The sequence below is a fragment of the Gracilinanus agilis genome, chromosome 3, assembly GCF_016433145.1.
Source record: "Gracilinanus agilis isolate LMUSP501 chromosome 3, AgileGrace, whole genome shotgun sequence".
NCBI lineage: Eukaryota > Metazoa > Chordata > Mammalia > Didelphimorphia > Didelphidae > Gracilinanus > Gracilinanus agilis.
Window position 1 is genome coordinate 256,440,668 of NC_058132.1, and position 15,197 is coordinate 256,455,864.

Genomic DNA, 15,197 nt, shown 5'->3' on the forward strand with positions numbered 1-15,197 from the left:
TTCTATCTACCATCTTTGATTGGTACACTGTAAACTCTAAGACAGGATCTGTCTTTATATTTCTCTATACCTGGATGTGGACAAGTTCCCATCAGCCAACATGGTGTGTAATAAATAATGGTTGCATTATTTTAGTGTTAGGCTCTTCAAAAAAATTAATTCCAAAGTCTTTGCCCTTTGACAAATAAGAATAAAAAGGTTTCCAGCAAAGAAGGTGCTACCTTTTTCTGAAAGTAAAGTCATCTTTTACTCAGAATTATTTTCTAAAGTGAACAAAAAAGGAGAACATCCTCTAGAGGCAAAATTGCCCTCTCTCCCTCACCAGTTTCTAAGATGAACCGTCTCAGGCATATAGTAGCTAAAGGAGATCTGCAAACCATATCTACCTCTTTGAAAGAGGGAGACTGGATCTATGGGCTAGATGACACTGGAAAAGCTGCTGCTGCTTCCTATCTCATCTTAATGCTCATCCTACTCCCTCAAAGTTAGAGGTGGTTAAAATTCACATCTCTAATTTTTCTAGGGCATATGGAATGGAATGACAAACAGGTCTTACTATTTAAATTATCTCAACCTCTTTTTCCTTCCTTCTTTCTCCTACTCCCTCTCTTCTCCTTAAAAAATCCTCCCAAGTGAGGTTATTATAAATCTTCATTGTATTTGTATCTATAAATGCTTCCAAAATTACTTCCAAGTAGAATGTCAGTTGCTCTAGGTTAGTGACTGGACTGATTTCACTTTTAATTTTGGTTTACTATCTATTTCATTTTTTCATTTTTTCATTTTTTAAAATTTTTTTTAAACCCTTAACTTCTGTGTATTGGCTCCTTGGTGGAAGAGTGGTAAGGGTGGGCAATGGGGGTCAAGTGACTTGCCCAGGGTCACACAGCTGGGAAGTGTCTGAGGCCAGATTTGAACCTAGGACCTCCCGTCTCTAGGCCTGACTCTCAATCCACTGAGCTACCCAGCTGCCCCGCTTGCTATCTCTTTAGATAGTGTTCTGTACCTAGTAGGTACCTTAGAAAGACTCTTTGGATATTGATGGCAACATATTGCTCAATAGCTTTCAGAGATTTCCTTAGAAGTTGCAAAAGAATACTGTTTCTTCATTGTACCAATTTCAGGCTCTCCTCTCCCCCTACCAATGGCCTCAGTGTACCTAAGAAATCATGATGAGAAACTACATTCTTTGAAACTAAAAAGGCAAAAAAGAACCAGTGCCACTCAAAACTATTCCTAACTTATTTAAATGATTCTCACCTTTTCTCTTATGTTTGCCATGATTCCGCGCATTAATTTTACTATTTTTTTTGCATAGTGTAGGTTCTGAGTAAAGCAGTTCTTAAATCCAAATTCCATATTATCCATTTGCTCCTCTCTTCAAACACACTCCTTTTATTATAATAGCACTCTAAAGCTCCCAGATACATCTTCAAATTGCCTCTTATACATATTCTTTCATTTATTCATTCCAGGAGGTCCTTGCTTACTTTCTGACATTTCTGAGAGCTGGACGAAGAAAACTTCCCTTGAAAGGTGACCTTCAAATATACCTTTGAAAATTGAACTAAAATGATTAAATATCTAGAAATTCTAGAACAGTAAGAATGAGATTTGCTTAACATATATGACCACCTTAAATGTATCTTTCATAACAAGAGGCTTCCTAAGGTAAAACTATTGTCAATGATCACCTAGTTATAAGTTGGGGAACAAGGGCAGGCTTATGGAGAAGGCATAACATGATGCAGAGTCTTTTTTCATTTTTGCATATTAATTTTTTGCCAAAGTATGTCATATGATCAAAAATTACATCCTCTATCTAAGATGCTATACCATCTCTATTTTGAAGGAGGAAGGAGATTTGCTTTGAATTAAAATAGAAAACTAATATGTAATATACATTTTAAAAACCTGTCTCATTCTTGGTACAAATCTCTGTTGAGGAAGATCTGAATAAAATTTGGTAGAGTTGACTAAAAGCAATCTATGATTTGGCAAAGATTGTCGGAAGAAGTATGGAGAACTGAAATCAAAGGGGACTGGTTCAAATTGTTTGAAAAGGCTGAATTCAAAATAGTCATATGCATGGGGGGGCACATTTAGTGGAGTAAAATACATTCAGTTTGCCAGAGAATACTTATGGGTCACCTTTAAAGAGTATGCAGCACACAGATGCCAGATTATATCTGTCACATTCTGTCAAAATTATTTTCTATCGACTTAAAATCCTCTAGGGATTGCACCAAATCCACATAATCTTACCAAGTGCTAATGTTTACATTAGGATTTCTGCAAGAGCAGATGTATGTGTAAAAACACATACTGTCAGGCAGTTCCCCACTGGCTGCACATCAGAAATGGCAACAGGGAGCGAAGGTCAGACTCCTGACATGCAGTCAGGGAAGCAATTTTCATATGAAAGCAACTGCCTTAGCAGAGCTTTACACCCAAATGCCTGAACATATCCAAATTTTTTAGAGTCCCATCTGTTCTTTCCTGCTTCGCCTCTTTGGGGAAAAAATAGGGGGAAAATTGCTTCTAGGATGTCAAAATGTATAAGCAAAGCCTTCCTTCTTATTTGCATAAAAGGTCTGGGAAAAGACAGTAAGGAAGACATTCATTTGAGAAGCTGAATGTCAAATCCTGAGTGTGAGAATCTGCCAGGTACCTAAGAAAGTTTCCAAAAAGCTAGGGGAAAACATTACAAGAACGAGTGAAAATTAAACAGAGGATGAAGTGATGACAGTTCTGGCCCAGTAACACATTTGTTCTAAAATAATACTTTAGAGTGTATCTTAGACCCACTTTGGTACAATTTTTAGAATATTGGAGCAATGTAACATTCGCTTTACAGATAAGAGACTGTCTGGTTCCCACAAAACCTTTTCTTTTCCCTCAAATTGAGCCTGGTTGATCTGAGGGCTTCAAGAAAATTCTCTGGGTAAACTTTTCAAATACACTGGTCATTCTAGTCTTCTTATGCTAATGGGCATCAAGGACTCAGGTATTCAAGTTCTAAACAAGCTCAGGAAGAGGGTTCATGGGGTCCTATCTTAAGATTTTCCTTACAAAGTAGATGTTTTGATTTAAATCTAATGGATCAAATTGTTCAGAACTATGAACTTGCTTCCCTCAAAGCTTAGGTCAGGAGCCACCTCCTACAGGAAATCTGTCCCTTGATTTATTCACTTTTTAGCACTCTCTGTCTCTTGAAAGTAATTTGTATTACCTTGTGCTTTCTTAGTGGAGGGAGCATAACATGGTGGAACGATTCTTAGATCTGAAGTCAAGAAGTCCTAGGTTCAAATCTCCTCTCTCCTACTTACCACCTGGGTGACTTTGGGCAAATCAATTTAACATCTCTGGATGTCAGTTTCTTCTCATTTTATAAAATGAGAGGATCAAATTATATTGTCTCCAAGGTCCTTCCCAGCTTTAGAGCTATGAGTCCAAGCTATATATCTTGAGTAGAATAATATGAGCTCCATGTGGTCTGGGTCTCTTTGCTGTTTATCTCCACATCTCTAGTACAGTGCTTGTTGAGTTGAATTGACTGGATTTACCAAGAAAAGCCAACTTCTTAAACCAGCAAATGTATGATTGATGGAATGCATGGTTTAGGAGTACTTATATAAAAGCAATTATGGAGCACTACAAAGGCCTATAATGTGAGGAATCTCTTCCAAAGATTAAATAGTTGAACACATTACAATTTTGTACAATATTGTATAATTTTGCATTACAATATTGTACAACATACAATAGTTTTGTATATTAGAACTCCTTTTCAGGGATTTAAAAAGTGTTTAACCCATCTACAAGCTGGAAACATCTTTAAGCTTTGAGGTAGATAAATTTCTAAACTTGTTTAGCCCCATTGCTGATCTCCTGCTCCTGTGTTTACAAAATAGTTAACTAATTACCCTGAAAACATCTGACTTCAGTATATTAGAAGGGAAAGAGGCAGATTGGATTTAATTATTATAACTTATGAAATTATTACTAATTGTGACATTAAATATTGTCAGAAATCCAAAACAAATGTTCTTGCTTTTAACTCTAATTAATCCTGACTTTTCAATTAATATTAATTATTCTAAGCCAACAAACGGAATGTTTCCCATATCTAGTATCACAAATTAATTAGATATTAAGGGAATTTCAAATATTGAAAGTCCAATCAGAAAGAACCAGATCTGGCAGAGAATTTTCCTCAAATGCTTTAAACAACAGAAACAGTGGATTCACAGAGAAGGGACAAAAACATAAATAGAAACAGAATTATCTAGCACCCTCCACTGATAGACAGCACACCTTACCTTATTCTATCACCACCAAAAATGAACAACACAAAGGCAATTTTTAAAAAGGGAATATAAAATAAAGAAAATTGGAAAAATTTTGCTTGTTTCTTGTGTGTGTGCTTTTTTAAAAAGAGTTGAATTCAAGTGTTAGTGTCTTTTCTAACTTTGGCTTAGCCTTTGACATAGTTACTTTGACTGTTAAATTCACTGAGACTTTACAGGGGGGAGAAGCATAAATAAAAAGCCATTCAATGTCAAGGACAAAGTTGCGTCTCCTCTTTCTTTTGTACCTTCTATAGAACTCTACCTAGAGTGTGTACCTAAAAAAAATGTTGACTGACAGAATATTACATCTTAAAAAATGATTCATCTTATGCTGAGTCACTTTCTTGACACCATTCTTTCTAGCTCTATATTTATTAACCTACAATGTTTGAATCCTCATGGAATTTAGTAGGTGTTACATAGCCATGCAAAGCTATAACTATTATCTTTTCCTATCGATATTATGGATTCCATTGGAACTGAAAGAAATAGGGTAAGGAATTTATAAAAATATGCTTTGTCATTTAAAAGTGACCCTGTGCAACCTTTTAACTCTCCTTTTCATCTTCTGCTACAAAATTTAAAGCTCATCTCTGTAAACTATCTTCCAGATAGAGAGTATTAGATTAAGTGTAGCTGTTCACCATGCAATTATGATTTTTCATAGTGCCACATATAATGTGAAGAGTGTTATTGCACAAACCCTCACGTAATTTGAAAATCATTATCTCCTCCACCAATTTTTTTCATGATCTACAATAATGAAGTAATGAAATGCAAAAAAAAATCCTCTATATAAAACACTTAGAAATTGCATTTTGTGGTTTTAGGGGCTCTACACTCCACTTTTTAATCTGTTTAAAGAAAATGATGATATTTAACAGTAGGAAAACATCAAGGCACTCGAAGTGAATGGTTTAACATCCTTTCAGGTTCTGTTGATTTGATTTTGGCACTAAATGCCATGGTGAATTATTACTGGGAAACTGAGCCTCATTTGGGACTTCCCTACCCCCAACCCGTAATTATTCTTCAGGACCCACTAACTGGTAGTTGAAAGTCCTGTTCTATCTGTTGAGAATACATGCTTCAAGTGGACAGACACAACTACATCTTAGGTAATTATATTTTCCCAGTGCTAGTACAGTTGTCTGAACACGTGACATTAAGTAAATAAACAAAATAAGTTTTAATAAATCTGAATGACATAAATTGTCTCAATATATAGATTACACTCATTTTCTATTCCAGTAAAGCTGAGAAAATTATGAACTGTTTTAGGAGGTTACAGTAAAGTATATATTCTTTTTCATGCTCTGGCTATGTTTATGCCTACCTGTGGTTTCCTTCTCTTGATTTAGGAAATTTAAGTGAGATACTCAAATAAAGTGTAAAGTATAATTTTTATGAAACATTTTTTGTATGGAACTAAATTAATACCAAGAATTGAAGTGAAAAAAAAAAAGAATAACAAATAGCCTCTGAGATTCTTTTTACTTCTACACCTATGATTGGCTAATGAATGTGTAGAGTACTTAATGCTGTTTCCAGAAAGTTTAATCCTCTAGAAATGCAATACAAAGTTTCAATTAAAAAATAAATTGATCTTCTAGCATAATTCTAGAAAATAAATTACAAGTTTTGCTGATGAGCAACTAATGTTAATGAGTGAAAGACGGAAAGGAGAATAACCTTCAGCAAAGTTAATTCTTTAATCCCTAGGGATTTTTAGGAAGAATGTGAATAAGAACATTTCACCCCAAAGTGACTCAGTCAGTTTCATCATCCAGAGCATCATTACCTGATCAAATCTTTGCTGGTGCTGGTACTGAGAAAAGGTATTATGTGAAGAGGCGATTTCATCTCTCTCAAATTGTTTCTTCACCCTGGCTAAGCCACCAGGCACTGTCCGAGTCTCAGTCTCCTCCATCATCTTACGGTGATATAGGGGGAAAAGAAAGAAAGAAAAAAGCTGAATATCTCGGTTTTGTAAGTTCTCATATATTTTTTTTCCCAGAGAATGGTAGAAATCAGTCTTGATCTATAATTCTATCAGTGTAAGAAACAGATCGATACCTCCTCTGTAATTTAGTGAAGAATGGCTGGAGTTTTGAAAGATTGAATCACTTGCCTATGATCATGCTGTTAAGGTCAGAAGTAAGACCTGAACCAAGGTCTTCATGATTCCAAGACTGGCCATCTATTCACCAATCCACAGTTATTTTTCTTTTTAATTAGGCGATGCCAATTATTTATGAGTCATGTTTTCAAACAATGTTAAAATGTTCATAGATTGAAGTAGTCTCCTTGCTACCTTTTTCTGATTTATCAAGACATTTGATAGCTAGTCAAAAGAATGCTTAGAATATTTAGTTAGATTTCCATGGGATAAATTTTAATGTTGTAATGAATATTAGGCCTTGTTAGAAAACATTCCAACCACAGTATACAAACTAGTGGGCATTAGAGTAATTAATTTAATTAAAAAACTAACCCTCCTCAAGGTTGTCATCAAAGTCCCAAACATTTATATAGGCAGTACATTATGAAGATTAGTTATCAAAACTTTGATCACTCACTATGAGATTATGACTTCATTCTTTTAACAGATTGATGAGTCATAAGAATTAAAAGCCTTTGGATTTTCAGAATCTCCTCTACCTTGTAAAAGATTTAGAAGACACAGGGGCTACCATGTCCCTGGGTTGGCACTACCAGGTCTATGGCCATTGCCTTTTCTCAATGATTTTTCGTGCACTTTCAGTGAAGCAGCTTGTGACAGACTTCTGGTGGTCAGATGGCTACCTCTGTTGGTAGCATTTACAAGAGCACTTTAGAAATATTGGCGTACTAGAAAAGTCCTATTTATATAGCTTTGGGAAACTAAGCGAACACACATATAAACATAAAATGAGTTGGCGATTTTGATTTGTGGGATTTTCATTTGGCACACTCAAGGGCATAGTATGTTCTCAGTCCTGGAAAGCATTATGACTTTCAGGTGGATAAATGACGTGGGTCATGTCATATTTCCTGGAGGACTTGATAATGGTCAAGATGCCAGAAGGCTCTTGGAGCCAAGTGTATCAGGACAGTGGGGAGACACTCACACGAAATATAACAACCAGTTCATGAGTGTCTTCAAGTCTGAAAGCTTGCCAGGATAAATTAGAACAAATGTATGGCAAATATATTCTAGTACTCTGTGAAGTAAGAAAAAGCACACTAAAAATTTGTAATAGCATACACAATATGTGTAAATCTTTGGATTCCCTTGTATTCATAGCCTCTAGGGAGAGAAAATAACTTGATAAGTCTTCACTGTAAATATGAAATATAGTTCTCTTCCTCATTCAGCAGATGGACCACTGCTGAAGAAGGTGCCCAAATCCATTTTATGTTCATTGATCCTTGTAAAGAGCCATATAGGACCACAGATTTAGAGCTGAGGAGATCCTTAGGGGTCATTAAGCACAAGTACATGTGAGGAAACTGAGGCACTCAAGAGGTTCAGTGAATACCCCAGTGTCATATGTTTGGCAATTGTCTCAGGCAAGGGTTGAACCCAGGACTCCTTAACTCCAAGCCCAGTGCTCTATCTCCCCATGCTGTCTTCAAATACTGAACAATTTCACCAAGTAGAGATATATTATCTCCTCCTCTCAACTTCCTTAGATTTTCCTTTGCCCTGTGATCTATTCTCTTTCTTTATATATAGCCTTTTTTTCTTGAGAATGCATAATTAACTATTAAAATAAACCTGTCTTTGATCTGGAAATATGAAAAAGATGCTTTAAGACAATACTAAAGCTTCTGCTGCCTCCCTTATTATTCATGCATAGATATACTCCTTACAATAAGCTAATCAGTCCAATCCAGTTCCCGGACTTTCAAATACAAAACCTTTGTAAACAAGAGGTCTTTGGTCAATCAGTGAATATTATTTAGATATCTTATTCTTAAAGAAAGCTTACCTGAAAACAGGCATTTTCCAGATAATTACCATATACTATTTGTCTATTTTGATCTGTCCAAATCCATGATTCATGCCAACAGTGGTCAGGGTTCCAATCCTAGCCCATCATTCTATTGATTTTATCAGCTTTTGGTTACAAGAAAACATCACCTGATTCTACCTAATACCCACTCTAAAGTAAAGAATACATTCTACATCCCTTTTTATACTATTTTGCTATAGGGTCAAAAGGCAGAAGGAAAAATTAAGACCTCTCAGGTCTGTGTCCACAAGCTATCTTTCTCTAACCTTCACCCAACTTCTTATTTACATAAATTCCCAAACTGGGTGCATTACATAGCACAGCATAGATATATTACATTGAGCAAATCTGCTTGAATATTGTAATTGGAAGTCTACTATTTTGAATAACTACAATAAGGTCCAAATCATGTGCAAATTGGCCAGATGAGTTCAACTAGTGACTAGACATTCTCTCATTGCAAAAACTGTCGGGGAATCTCAGATGTGTGATAAGCAGGTTATCCTCTCAATAACAAAATGAAATTGAAAAGCAACTACACATATTTCCTTCCAAAATCAGTATGCATGGGGAATTAGAGCACTTTACCCACCTGCAGAAATTATATAGGATATTTTTAAAAACATTCTGTAAGACTCCAGAACTCTGGTCATGCAATGATCGACCATGATTCCAGAGGACTAATGACTAACCCTTCTACCCGCCTACTGACAGACTAATGATTCAGAATGATGGACTAATATTCAGAATGAGACACAAATGAGTAATATGGGAAATTACTTTGCTTGATTATGCTTGATTATACTGATTTGTCCCCAAGTATCTCTCCAACCTCCAGTTTTTGTAGGGAGAGAAAGAAGACAGGGAGAAAAAAATAAATATTTTATTTTTTTTAAAGTTGAAGAAAAATGGGTTAGACTATTGATTAAATTGATAAAAGGAACTTTTAGAATCCTAAATGCCAGTACCCAAAGCAGTTTATAATTTTAGGGAGTTGTTTGGAGAGCACTTAGAAGCTAAATGACTTATTAATCTGTAGTAGAGGCAAGACCTTGAACCCAAGTCTTCCTAGCTTTGAGTCTGCCTATCTCTCCATTACAATGTGATGCCTCTGGGCACCCATACATTAAAAAGAATATACATTGGTATAAAACTGTCTGCATTTAATAATAATAATAGTGGCATATACTGCATTTCAAAATGAAGCTCCAGAAAAATAAGGCTCATGGGATCATACATCTAAAAGTGGAAGAAGCCCCAACAGCTGTCTAGTTCAACCTCTTCATTTTACAGGAAGTTGTTTTACTCTATCTTTTTTGGTTCTGCTACTCTGGAATTCAACTTAAGTTGTAATTTTAAAGTTGATTGTAGGAGAATTTCAGAGAAATCGGCTGAAGGAGTCTCTGCTATTTTGGCTGCGCCTACATTCACATGGGCGTTAAGGTATTACATATCATATAAGTATTCATATAGATATTAAGTATTAGAGGTCTGATTTGAACCCAGGTCCTCATAGCCAGTGCTCTTTCCCCTGTACCATGTTGTTTAGGATTTCAGTTATTTTTAATAGTGATGATGGGTTTGATCTAATTCAATTGTATGATAAATTTGTTTCATGATTAACAAGATATATATATATATATATATATATATATATATATGTATATATGGATATCATTGGCCTCTGTAGAAGGCTATAAGACAGAATGATGTTTACTGACCTAAAGAGGACTATACCAAGGCTTTACTTAGTATTGTACTCTATCAGGGATAAGGTTAATTAATCTCTACCATTCTCATTGTGTGTGTGTATGAGAGTGAGAGAGAGCAAAAGAGAGAGAGAAAGAAAAAGAGAGAGAGAAAGAAAGAGAGAAAACAGAGAGACAGAGAGCAAGGCAGAGTCAGAGAGGGAGAGGAAGGAAGGGTGAGAGAGACAGAGAGAGAGAGACACACAGACAGAGAGAGAGAGAGAGAGAGAGAGAGGGAGAGAGAGAGAGAGAGAGAGAGGGAGAGAAGGAGAGGGAGAGGGAGAGGGGAAGGGAGAGAAGGAGGGGGAGAGGGAAAGTAAGAGGGAGAGAGAGACTTCAATTTTCTTCTTTTCATTTAGGAGCAATTTTGAAAATGCCAATGTCACTTCACAAAAAAAAACATTTCATTTCATTTTGATCCTTGAAGGGGTGCTTGATAGGGGGATCCACTACAACTCCTATAAATTGAGACTATTAATATACTTGTGAAAAGTTGGAATTAATTTATTTCTTCAACCACATCTCATGAGCAAGTAAACATCATGAAATTTGCTGTCTGCATTGTATTATTCAAAAAAGCTAATTCAAGAGAGATTATACAAATGATTAACTGCATTTAGCACTATGCTAATAAGTTAACTGTAAAATTTCTGTGAGAGTCTGATTTTGAAAAAGTACTAATCAGATTTTACTTGATGGGAAAAGCAAAGCTGATAGAAAAGAATAAACAAGGCCTAGAATTAAGCAGTTACCACCTAAGGCCAAAGGTAAAGAAAATTATCAATTGAGTAGATAGAAGCAAATTAATGGGAGGAGAGGACCTCTAACATTTTAGATAGTGATTCCCAAAGGATATGTTAAGTCTAACACAAATCTATACTTAAATGTGGCCAAAAAAGACAAACGAGATAGACCCCAAGGAAAATGGATTAAAAGGCAGAGTGCTGGAAAATATCAGACTTGGGCTCTATTGAAATGGACTGGTTGGACATTCTCACTATTGCTTATGATTTAATACAGCATAGGTCTACATAGAACCACTTTCCCAAGTGTTTTCTTCAGAAATGATTTCTGAATCCCAGTAAGACAGTAGAAGAAAAAAACCTTTTGGGAGAGAAATTAGTTTATAGTGTTAACAGATCCATCTACTACATATTTGAAAGACTATCTGTGCATTTGTCTTGGCACCTACTAAATTATGGAGTCTAAGGGGTGGTAATTATTAGTCCTCACAATTTATGGTTAACAACTTTTTTTTTAAGTTGTCATTTGTGCTATATGTATACCTGTGTGTGGGGGATGGAGGAAGGAAGAGGCAAAGATTCCATGTTATATTGTCACACTTTTCTGTCAATTCTCCAACAAGGAGGATTATCACAGGACCTTAGAAGTAATCTAGTCAGGGCAGCTAGGGGGCTCAGGGGATGGTGAACCATGCCTAGAGATGGGAGGTCCTGGGTTAAAATCTGGCCTTAGATACTTCCTAGCTGCGTGATCTCCAGCAAGCACTTAACTCCCATTGCGTAGTCCTTACTGCTATTCTGCTTTGGAACCAATTAACAATAACGATTCTAAGACAGAAGGTAAGGTTTTATTTTTTTTAAAGGAAGCAATCCAGTCAAATTTCCCAATTTTAAAAATGAAGAAACTGAAGCCCAGAAACACTTAAGCAACTTGCACAAAGCCATATAGATATCAGAGCCCAAACTTGAAACCTCTAAATCCAATATTATTTCAAACTCTAAATCCAATAAGATTTTCCACTCTGCCATCTATTCTAGTAGAAAATTTTCAGAGAGTTACCAGAATGATGTAGAGTTTAAATCACTTTCTTAGGTAACACAGCTAGTAAGAAAAAGAGTCAGGATTTGGACATGGGTCGTTTGGATGCCAAGTTCATCATTCTATCCACAATAATTCTCTGCCTCTCAGTGGTCATAACCAGGCTAAAAAATTGTCAGTTAATTCAAGAGTAAAACATTTTCTGAAGAATATTAAACTACAAAATTATCAAATCTTGTTTTTAAGAAAATGGTCTTGGAATGCCACATAGACATAACCTTCTTCCACAAACTATATGGCTTCTCCCATTTCCCCACTATGGAATGAACTAGATACTTAATGGAAATTACCAAAGTGCCAAATTCCTTTGGCATAGACACAATCATACCAGCCTTCTTATAAGAAAAAATAAAAGAATTGATCAAAAGTCACCATTCCAGCTTGATAGAATGTGAATCTGGATTACTATTAGCCAACTCACATAATGTATGTTATTGTAGTTCAGTCATTTTCAGTTGTGTCTAAGTGTGATCTCATTTGGGTTTTTCTTGGCAGAGATACTGGAGTAGTTCTCCATTTCCTTCTCCAGCTCATTTTACAGATGAGGAAAATGAGGAAAATAGGGGTAAGTGACTTGCCCAGAGCAACAAAGATAGTGTCTAAGGCCATATTTGGACTCAGGAAAATGGGTCTTCCTGATTCTCTATCCACTGTGTCACATAACTTTCTCAGAAAATATATAATATTATAATAATTATTCTTATTGTTTCCACTTGAAACTCTCACAAAAGGAATGGGAAAAGGCCAAAATATGCATGCCAGAAATGAAATATTTTAGGATACCATGAGAAAAACACTTCTTAGGCATAAAATTTCCCAAGAATTCTAAAAGGGTTAATTTATCTCATATAGCTGCATGCTTACTTCAAACCAGAGAATAAACTGATTTTGATGAAAAGCTTTTCCTGATATACCCAATTTCAGTATCCTCCTATCACCCCAGAAATTTCTTTGTATGAAATTTGTACTTACCTATATGTATTCATTTGTTTCCTTTAGTAGGATGCAACCACACTGAGGTTAAAGTCTATTTAATTTTGATTTTGTATTCTTGATACCTACAACTTGAACTAGCATCCTAAGGATCAGAGTCATACATTTAGATCTGGAAGGAGCCTTAGAGGCCATTGTATGCAATCAACCCATTTAACAGGTAAGGAAACTGAGTCTGAGAAAGGTGAAATGACTTGTCCATAGTGACAAAGCTAGTAACTATATGAGGCAGGATTTGAACTCAGATCTTCTAAATCTAAACTTAGCTCTAGCCAAATTAAATTTGGATTATTATAGGAATAGGTGAGCCACAATTTTCCTAGTATTAGTTTGCCCTATGACAGAGTTGGTGAACCTTTTCTGAGTTTGAGTGCCCAGAAGGAAAATTCAAGCTTCTGTGAGCCCCTAATCCCCCCACCTCCATTACCTGAGATAGCTGAGGGAGGAAGTGCTTGCTTAGGGCAACTGGGCAGTCGGGAGGGGCATGCAAAAAAATTCCTCAGAAACCTGGAAAGTGGGGAAATGGAGCAGCTCCCTATACATAGCCTCTGCATATGTGCCATGATGACATCTCTTGCCTGGTACTCTAGTGCTCAGCATGGTAGGCATCTCCTTGAACAAAACTATTTCTACTAAAATCAGTAGTTATCAAACAACTGCCTGCTAATTGACTTCCCCCAACCCAGACCCTACAAAGGTTAGAACATTAACTTGCAATAAAATTCCACATAATCCAGCAGGGGGTGCTGTCTAAGCAGTATGAAAAAAGGGAAAGGCCACTTAATGGACAGTTGAAGAGTTTTCATCATTTATTTAATTTCTAAAACATCCACTCATAAATTTAATCTGACAGAATTGAGATGCTAAAATAGCAAAATAAGTCTCACTAAGAACCATAATATTACTAATAGGTTTGGCATTCTCAGTATCTTTGGCATTTTCAGGATCTATCTTAAAAATAAGTTATGAGAAGAATGCTAAGAACTGAGAATTGAATGTATATATATATGTATATATATATATATATAATTGAGAATAAAATGTACATATACATTTTAAATACCCCTTTGATGAGCAAATATATTACTTTCCTCTGTCCTCAATTAAAGATACATTTAATACCTAAAAATATCTTGGCATGTTGAATGTCTCTTTTGCTAGTTCTGACAACATAATTATAAAACCATGCCCACTTTTCCTATTATTCTGTCATTCTGCTCTTGTTAAAATGCTACTTGTATCAAATCCCTTAGAAAGAGCATCCAGCACGGATGGGACCCATAGCTTCCTTTGGAATGTGATTTTATTAGTCATTGGCTCTAAATATTGGTGGTAGCATGGAATCCCATAGTTCCCTATAATCATAATTGGTTTAGCAGAGTACCTAAATCGCTAATCTTTCTCATTTCTATGTTGATTAAGCTACTCCTAATGGATTTCATGCATAAAGAGAAAAGCAAAAGAAATTGTACTTCCAGGGAATTTAAATGAAATCTCTGTGAGACCACATGGGGTAGTATACCGACCCAAATTATTAAAACTGGAAATGAATTTCTCAACTTCCTAACTAGAGCATTTATTGAAGAGCCATGTTTGTACATTAGTAGAAGTAACAAAAGTAAAGTGACAAAGATCATTAGGTTTGAATCATAGAATTTAAGTTCAAATGTCACCTCTGCCATTTATGACCTATCCATATGACCTGAACAAGACCCTTTATATTAGTACTGGGTCTTACTTTCCCCATCAGTAAATATGAGGAAAAAATTTGGAAAAAGGAGGTTGACCTAGATGAACTCAAAGATTAAAATCAACTCTGCATTGATATTCCTGTGATCTTAAACCTGTATTATAAAGGCAAAGAAAATGTGTAAAGGGAAATCATCGGCACTTGTGTGTAAGGTTAAATCATGAAGTGAATCCTTACATTAGCAGAGAAGCTGCTGCTGCTGCTGCAGTCACCTCTGGAAACAGCGGCTTGATACATCGCCATCCGCTCTTTTAGTGATACAGACTCTTGGAAATCCAGTGGCCCACACTCACTCCAGTTAGTACTGTCTTCTGCAAACCCACTCACAGGCTTGTTAGGACCATCAGCAGCTAAAAATGAATGCAAAACACTCAGAAAAGTGGCAGGTTTTGAAAATAAAACAGCATCACTTTCCAAACAAAGAAGAAACATAAGGTAATTTGCTCTCCAAAAGCAGAATGCAGTATTTAACAATATTTACAGTGTTCCACAAGCACCTTGATGTCTCCTCCAA

General features: G+C 35.8%; 1 protein-coding gene across 1 annotated transcript in view; it reads right to left on the reverse strand.

Annotated features, from left to right (window-relative positions):
- XIRP2 (xin actin binding repeat containing 2) overlaps positions 1-14,941 on the reverse strand; it is a 64,859-nt gene extending 49,918 nt beyond the window's left edge. The window contains exons 1-2 of the mRNA XM_044669816.1: positions 14,861-14,941; positions 6,154-6,285 (exon numbers count right to left, since the gene is read on the reverse strand). Coding sequence (XP_044525751.1) covers positions 6,154-6,285; positions 14,861-14,926 — 198 coding nt within the window. The 5' untranslated portion in view covers positions 14,927-14,941. The remainder of the gene's footprint in view (positions 1-6,153; positions 6,286-14,860) is intronic.
- Positions 14,942-15,197: the final 256 nt, after the last annotated feature.